At 56.4% G+C, this 8,641-nt stretch overlaps 1 protein-coding gene across 1 annotated transcript; it reads left to right on the top strand.

Moving 5' to 3' along the window:
- Positions 1 to 2,609: 2,609 nt before the first annotated feature.
- CH63R_09076 (Fungal specific transcription factor domain-containing protein) lies at positions 2,610 to 5,637 on the top strand (the record flags this gene model as incomplete). Its single annotated transcript, XM_018304050.1, has 6 exons — positions 2,610 to 2,771; positions 2,864 to 2,930; positions 3,026 to 3,290; positions 3,347 to 3,514; positions 3,568 to 3,746; positions 3,803 to 5,637. The coding sequence occupies 6 exons, from the start codon at positions 2,610 to 2,612 to the stop codon at positions 5,635 to 5,637; spliced, it is 2,676 nt and encodes an 891-aa protein (XP_018156073.1).
- Positions 5,638 to 8,641: the final 3,004 nt, after the last annotated feature.

Here is an 8,641-nt window from a genome sequence, read left to right as displayed (position 1 = left end):
GCCCGCTTGCCGCATCGCCGCGCCGGGCATCGACCTCGTACCCGACCGCTCCCTGATGCTTGTTCGCCGTGGGTGCTGGGGGAGGCTTCTATTGCGCGCTGTTCAGCTGTTCAGCTCCACTCAACCTAGTCCCTCGGGCAAGCAAGTCGGTCAGTCTCGAAACCAATGCCCGACTTGGACAGCTCCTGGCATCCCGCTTTGTTGGTATCCCTCGTCCTCAGGTGTCGGTCACCTTGGGCTTAGAACCGACCCTGACCGCCGCCTAAGATGGTCTGCTGCCCTTCTACACTGCTGCCCGGCTGCTGCTGATCAGCCACGTCTGGAAAAGTCGACCTGCCTGTCCATCTTGCATCACTCTTGGTTGCAGTCCTCATTACAGAGGCCGGCGCTACAGTGGCCCGCTGCAGTGATAGTGACGACACGCATTGCGAACCTATGCCTGCCTGCCCATAAGCTCACTTCTCATCTCTTGGAGACCCCACACATCCCTCCAACCCGACCCTGGTTGCCTGGTCCACGTTCATGCTCTCTCATATGTATCTCGGGTCGTGTGAGACGAGGAGAAACGGACGCCGACGCCACAAAGCAGGTACGTTACGCTTTGTAGCCACGCGAGGTCTGCAACTGCCCGTCTCGAAGAGGTAGGTCCGTCGTCAGACTCGTCACCTCGCAACAACAAGAACAACAACGCCTGGGGTTTGACGGCTCAATGCTGACGCACCTTGTCGGCTACCAGTGGTCTCACCCTGACCGGTTTCTTCTTCTTCCCTGTTGGAACTGCCGCTGTTCTACGGCATGACAGAGCTTGTTTTACTTACATACGCTACAAAAAAAGAAGGTTGAAGGTTGAGGGTAGCGACGGGCTACATCTGCCCTGTCCCTGTCCGGCCCTGGCCCTGCCTTTGGCTTTGCCGCGACTCGCTCTCCTTGGACTATCCGTACTTCGATATTGCTCAGCATGTTGGGCCACCCTCTTCTCGTTTCATTGCCACTCGCAGCGCAACGGCAGGCAACTTCGGTGCTGTGCGTGAGTCGACATCGGGCTAGGTCGGCCGGGCCTTGTCGAATTGGGGTCGTCAGGATGGACCAACGACATGCGATTCCGTCGTCTTAGCGGGCTGCTTCGATGGGCAGAACCTCGGTCACTAGTGGATGACCATCACGTGGAGGACATTTCCGGACATTTCTCAGCTACAGCACTGGGACCTTGTACCGGGCGACATACTCCGTACCCTAGACTGCCTACTGCCTACTGCTTACTACTACTACTACTACTACTTGTACTACTACTCGGAGTATGAGTGAGTCGAGCGGATCCTCTGGGGCACAAGGATGGGTAGGAAAGAAAAGAAAAGGGGACAAGGGCTGCTCGGCGCCATCCCCATCATTCACCATCTGGCATCCACCCACCATCCATCCACCACCCATTATCCCGGCCCGCCAGCGTTGGCACCAGCACCAGAACCAGTACCAGCACCAGCCCAGCGCCCCAGTCGCATCGAGACCTTGAACAGAAAAAGACAAGCCTCTCGACTTACCCCCCATACCCCGGCCTCCACGCTACCGAACCAGCAATCTGCTCCATCTTTCCCCAACATTGTACCCACCTCTTCCCCCGAGTCCCTCCCGGAGTCCCAAGACACTCTCCCTCACGCGTTGCTTGGCCCCTGTCTCTTTGGGGCCCCCTCCCCCCCTTCTCCTCATTCTCCTCAGGCCTCGCCGCCTCTGTGTCCCTCTCACGCTCTCTCTTCTCCTCCTCACCAAGGCAGACCTTGTTCTAGCAGACGCACGATGCCTCGTCTTCTGCTCGCTCTCCCGGCTGCCCGCCCCCGACAACTCGCTCACTACTCACTCGCTCACTCACTGATTCACTTGCATCCCACCCTCTCTCATCCCGTTCTGAGGCGATCCAGGCCCGACTGGCAGAGGTCTACGGACCTCTCTTGACAAACTAAATCTACCTAATTACTTGTAGTGTGCACCGCTGCGACCTTCCCTTCTTCATTTTCCTGCTCCCGTCATACAATCTCCCCTTCCTCCTCCGCCTTGATTGGATTCCGGGTTCTGGTCAATCTCTGCCCCCTGGTTTTGTAACCGATCACTTCTGATCCCCCTGCTGCTTGTGCTTGATGCATCCGAACTCAGGGCAGGCCGACGAGGGACGAACACACCCTGGTCACCTGCACTAGCCACCTCCACACGTCTACCTGCTCCTAGACGGACTGCGCTGTCGGGGAGGGGGACAGTCATCATTTTACCTACTAGGCCAGGCCTGGCAACCTCTTTGCCTTCCCGTACTTCATAACTTCACCGGTCCCCGATATGCCGGCTCGCTAGCTCGGCCTCTTTTCCTGGTTTCTGTGCTTCTGCACTTCCCCACGATCTCTCCCAGTCACCACACTTGGTCTACGTTGGCCACACGACGAGCTCGCCTATACTGAAGCCGTCTAGACATGTCGTGAACGACGCATCTGTCCGCCAAAGAGCCCACGCTAGCCACCCAGCTTGCCGAAAACAACTCCATTGCGTACCGCATTGGCCGCCGCCGTGCCGAATTCCGTCGCAACTCTCCATTCTTCTCATCTCACAACATCCTGCGTTTCTGGAGAATGTCGGCGTCAGTCTACGAATCAATGAACGGGATATCCCCTCCTGGAGTTCACCCTGTGGCCATGTCCCGTCCACAGGTCGGTATCGAGCGCCTACCGACCCGCCGGCTAAGCAATGAGCCCCGGGAATCCATGAACTGCAAGTCATGCCGCAAGCGCAAGGTGAGACAGCACCAGTTCTTTTCTTGGCACCGAGTCCGACGGAATTTTCCTCGCCAGGCATGAACCAACGCCTAATTCAACTCATCTTGTAGATCAAATGTAACCGTCTTCGCCCGTCTTGTGAGGCTTGTCAGGTTTTTCAATGCCCCTGCGTATATGGTGAGTAGATCTCCTTATTTCATTCCATGCCGATGAGACGCTGGCATCAAAAGAGAGTGGCGGCGATTAACGGATTTACCTTTGTCGGTCTTCAGATGCCGTTCCTAAGAAGCGTGGACCGAAGACGGATGTCCTGGAGGCACTCTTAAAGAGAGTAGATGGTCTGGAGGCAAAATTGAAGGAGAAGAATGCAGGGGACAAGACCCCGACCACGCCAACCACGGCCGGTGTGAAGGACGAGGACGCTTCGCGATCAGACGACGCTCAAGAAGATGACCAGAACCCCAACCCCAAACGCCTGGCGCTGGACACAAAAGTAGACGCCGATGAATCGGCCGTCTATTCGCCTGCCCCAGCGAGGTAGGTCCATCATGCTAGCAGGAGACTCGCGGCCGATAAACTGACCTCACCGCCAGTGAACCCTCGCCACCCAGCGTTCAGCCCGATGCACTGCTAGACACTTATTTCACACGATTTCACTCTAAGCCATACCACATCTTGGACGAGTCTTCCGTTCGGCAACGGCTTCAGCTAAATCAACTTCCAAACTACTTGGTCCACGGCATATACGCTGTTGCAGCGAGGTAGGAAAGACGGCCTGATGACTGTCGGGTGCTTGCTAACTCCCGTTGGACAGATACACACCCCATCCCAGCGGATACCAATCAGCCGTTCAACTGAGCGAAGAATTTGCTTCTCGCGCCAGAGCCGAGATCGACACAGATGAGCCTTCGGTCGATGCCCTGCAGGCCCTGCTTCTCCTCGTCATTGCCTTCACTGCAGCAGGCAAAGGCAAGAAGGCGTACATGCTGATGAGTAAGTGGACGTGTCTTGGCGTCGAAAAGTTGGCTAACAGACAAAAGCAAATGCAGTGGGCATGGCAATGGCTCTTGAGACTCACCGCGAGATGGATAGCAACGCCCGCGTCACGCCCGTCGAGCGGGAGATGAGGCGGAGACTGTTCTGGACGTGCTATTTGCTAGACCGATTTCTCGCATGTGGTTCCAAACGGCCCTCACTCGTTGGCGACAAAACCATCCTCCTCCGGTTGCCGTGCTGGTCGCCAAATCCTTCCGTGCCCCCGGTTGACGGAGAATTTTTTCAGTCCGGTTCCAACCTGCAGTTTCTCCAGGGCAGCGGCAAGAAGTCTCAAGGGAGCACGGGAATGCTCATCGACATTAGCCGCATCCTAGGCATCACGAACCGTTACCTGGCAGCGGGAGGGGTGAAGGGTGACTCTCACTTCCCGTGGCACTCGCTCTCGAATTTGTCCAAAATTCGCCAAGACCTGGACATCTGGGCTTCCGGTACCGAGGACGTCTTTTCAAGTCTGGACACGCTGTTCGGTCAACCTGACTCGACCATTCTGGTGCTGAGCAAGCTCATCTATCACCTCATCCATTGCCTCATCTACCGACCCTTTCTCCCGATCGATCTTGCCGAGCTTGCAGGCACCGGACAGCACCAGTCTTGGCAAATCGAGGCAACCAACATGTGCTTCCTGCACGCGAACGCGATCTCGGAACTGGTGGAACTGGGGAAGCAGACCGGCACCATCGAATGGCCTGCCTTCGTGGGGTATTGCATATGCACGGCCGGCACGGTTCATATTCACGGCGCCCACTACAACAAGCACGGCAGCGGCGATTCGACCGTGTTCAGCATGTCAGCAGACTTCCTATCACGGGAGATGCAACAACTGAGCGAACTACGATATGCCTGGGCTAGCGTCCAGCATCAGAGAGAAACGCTCCAGGGCATCTACAACGCGCATTCAGAGCTGGTCAAGAGCCTTGCAAACAACCCTATGCGCTATTCTCCGGCGTTCCATCTCGAGGATTTCTTTGACCGGTACTCCAACATTGGTGGACCTGGCGGGCAGACATTCAACTTTGACGCAGCGAACCTGAGCCTTTCCGATGTGGTTGTCGACTTCACTACGGATACGTACACGGGCCACGATCTCTACGCCCCTCGTGCAAACAGTATGCATGAAGCAGAGCGACCCAACCTGAAGCGCAAGAACACGGCTCCGTCCGGCCGGAAACGCCCTGACGCCAAAGTTCTCTCGCCTCTCAGTACCACTAGCATGGCGCCTCCCAATGGCTTACCGACGCCGTCTCATACTCGCCATTCATTTTCTCATCCGACCCCTACAATGGCTGCCCATCCATCCCCAGGACTGCTTGGAACGCCCACCTCCTTACCTCCACATCCCGAGGTGATGGAGCACCCCTCAATGGCTGTACCCCACGGCCATTACGACGAGACAGCAGCCAACAACGCGGCTGTTGCGGCGGCCGCCGCGGCCGGCTTCTCACTCGGACATCAACCCCACCATCAAGGCAACATGTCGGCGCTTCCTACAGCCCCCTTTTCGCCGCAATTCAGTTTCGCCACGCCTGGCCCGAGCGGGAACAACGAGGGAGGTGGCAGCTACGATCCCATGTTTGGCGGTCTGCCAACGAACGCCTTCGGCAGCCCGGCGGCCTGGCACGGCGACGAAGGAGGTAATAAGATTGCGGGGGTTGCCGCGCCCAGCCCTGGGAACAGGAGCAACAATGGCAGTACGGGTACTGGTCCGGGCGAGGAGAAGGATCCCTTCCTCAGTCTGCTGGAACAGCTTGCGGAAAATGAGCATCACTTTGCACGAGGCCCTGGCAGCGAGCTCGACTTCTTTTTCGGCGGCACCGGAGCGACACAGTAGAAGGTTTCTGGATGATTCAAACGACTCTTTCCGACCTCGGCCTCTTGAGCCGAGGCAGCGACCGGTTTCTTGCCAGCATGATACGATACCTCTTTGATTGGATGCGATTTTCTTTGGACAACGGATCAAGAGTGCCCCGGGACCAGTGATCAACATATAGATACGGATGGGGAAAAGGCCATCGGGATGGAAACGGCTCTTTCGGACGGAGGGGTGGTCTTTTGACGAGAGAACGACCCCCAGCATGTGCAGGAGTTTATTCGGGATAGGTGCTTTCTCTCTAGGGCGAGGGGGGTTTGTAAGATGAAGGGAGTACGTAAGGGGTGGGTGAGGCACGAGACTACGGTTTCGCAGAGCGAGGAGGTTTTTACCATTCTTAGTCGCTGAGCGACGGGCATATTGCGTGCCCTGATATGGCCCGCGCCGAGCGGGGGGAAAGGGGGGGTTCGGACTTATTCCCAGGGTTGCCAGACTCGAGTACACGCTTATCAGAGCCTGTCACAAGCCGCTGAACAAATCATACCAAAAGCATTGACTTGTAACCTCTCCACCGACGAGCTTTCCTGTGCTGTGTGATGCCAATGGTCGAGATGTCGCGCACGAGCGAAGGTACCTGTCGCCTCGGACTGATCCGATCGGCGCTTACAGGTGACGCTGTTCCATAGATTCTACACGTCTGACACTATCTTCCTAGCCTACTGACCAAGACTTTTTTTGATGGTGTTTAAGTTCGAGGAACGGTCTGTTGGGTTGAATGTCTTGTCTCATCGGAGGGAGGCGGTGTTCTTTGCATACGTCGATGACCTGGGGAAATTGTGGCGTCTGGGGAAGTGAAGCCTCGGCGGAGCGGGATGACAGATACCGAGGGGGGAACTCTTGGCCTTTGGTGGAGGAGGGGAAGAGGGGGGGGGGGGGTGAGAGAAATGGAATGGTGCTTTTGTGTAACCCACGGCTTCCGGCGGTATTAGGCAGGATCCATGCACCGGGTTGTTAGGCATCGAGGTCTCCCTCGGTATTCCAGGACGGGTCGGGACGGCTCAGACGGGCAGGATTTTATTTATCTTTCACTTGCCCCCCCCTCTCTCTCTCGAGGAGGAGGAGGAGGAGGAGGAGCAGGAGGAAGAGTGTGTACAGAACGGCGCACGCGGCTCCGTGGTATGTATCGCCTGATGGAGGATTCATGGAGAAAGGGGGAGTTGTTGCAGTGAGAAGGGGGTTCACGATTTGTCGTTGGGGAACCGGGAGGTTTCCGACCCTCCCGGGAATTCGGGCCGTCGCATCTCAGGGCCTTTGCCCTGCGATCTCCTCTTCTTTTAAAATCAAAAATGGTCGAACAAATGATGAAGAGGGTGGGATATAAGACGGGTTTCTTATGGGGGTTGGTGCGTCAGGGTCTGGTGGTGAGGTGGCATCGGGTCGGGGTTGGGGACCGGGCAAGGGGCTCGAATCGCGAGGTGGGATTCCGTTGTCCGGGGGAAGGAGGAGGGGGGGCGGTCAGGGGTTTGGGGAAGTACATACATATACTTGGCCGGAGAACGAAAAGGCGGGGAAGGATGAGTCGTGAGAAAGGGGAGCAGGATCCGGGTGCGAGAGGCTCCCGTGACGGTGTTGCCTGTTCATACAACGGGCTGCCGGGAGACGTGACATTATAGTGATCGACTTACAGAAGGAGGATCAAATGGACGAAGCGGGGGGGAGTTTCCGATGTGACGGACGGGTGGAAAAGGACAACGACGATGGGGCGAGGGTGTGTTGGTTTTCCGTGGGCTGAGTGTACCTCGGACTCGGCGAAGGAATGGCACGCATGTGTAAGGGATTTAAATGCGTTGTAGAAGGGATATATGGAGAGGAGGAGGAGGGGGGGGGGGGGGGGTGCTTTGTGGAGGGCTGGCCAGATGGGTTTGGGAGTCGTGGTTGAGAGGGCTGGAGAAGGCGCCAGGTGATGTACTGCTGTTACCTGACACTCAACGGCGAGTGGGCACGACGGCCCAGCCTCTTGAGGGTTTGTTGTTTTATTTTATTTCGAGTCTGGAAAATTGTTGCTTGAAAAAATGCTGGAAACGGTCCTCAGCGCTGGCATGATAGATACTGCAGCGGGGTGGGGCATGACAAACAGCCCCCCCCCCCCCCCCGCGATGCCCCGACAATCTGCCGCGTTGCTCAGACGGTTGAGTGGGTGAGGAGGGCCATGGGTTCAACAGCTCAAGAACCAAGAAAGTCGAATGATGGGAGATGAGTGGCTTGGGCAGGTTGGTGTTCTGAATCCTATGCAGATCGCTGGCCTGTTGGTGACCGTTGACGAAGAACTGCGAGCCTGGTATTTTTTTCTTCTTCAGTCTAGGTACTTTTCTAGTCGTCCTGTAAAAAAGCCCTTCGGGATGTCCATGCTGTCATCCGAGAATGATGGGTTGCAGAAAGCCAGCTGCTGCCTCCTTCCTCACCATCGCATGCTGAGGATAACTTCACGTGGTGCGATCTGCGTGCGCAGTGAAGACTATTCTACAGCGGCGGGTAGTGCTACTACGCGCCTGGTCCGTCTACATCGTCATCTTCAGTTCCAGTCTAGTTTTATTTTTTCTTAGTAATTTCCAAATGGTTGTTCTTTTAAGCAAAAACGTACGTATAACCCGACAGAACAGCGGAGATGGAAGCACAATATTGAAGGCATACCCGGCCTCCATCCTAACCAACTCCCAGGTTATATCATGTTTCTATCCCCTAATGCCGTTAAACCAAGGCCAGCATTTGACAAGTTGTCTCCAAGGTAGGTGTGTGAACTCCAAGCAACCGCTTGGGGGGGGTGGGGGGGGGGGGGGGGGGGGCATCACCGGCTAACCGTGACGCAGGTTTCAATGCTTTCGGCCTCCGACGTAAATGTCTATCTGGGCAGTCACTTTCATTTCCTTCGATGGCTATGCAGACGCTGCACGGCCGATGGAAGCTCGTTACCTTCTCCTTGAACTTGAGACCGACACAGTCATCGGCCCTGTTTGGTTTCTCATTG

Source organism: Colletotrichum higginsianum, chromosome 6 (genome assembly GCF_001672515.1).
Source record: "Colletotrichum higginsianum IMI 349063 chromosome 6, whole genome shotgun sequence".
Taxonomy (NCBI): domain Eukaryota; kingdom Fungi; phylum Ascomycota; class Sordariomycetes; order Glomerellales; family Glomerellaceae; genus Colletotrichum; species Colletotrichum higginsianum.
The sequence above is the reverse complement of the archived record's forward strand: the minus strand, read 5'-3'. Positions and strand labels throughout refer to the sequence as shown.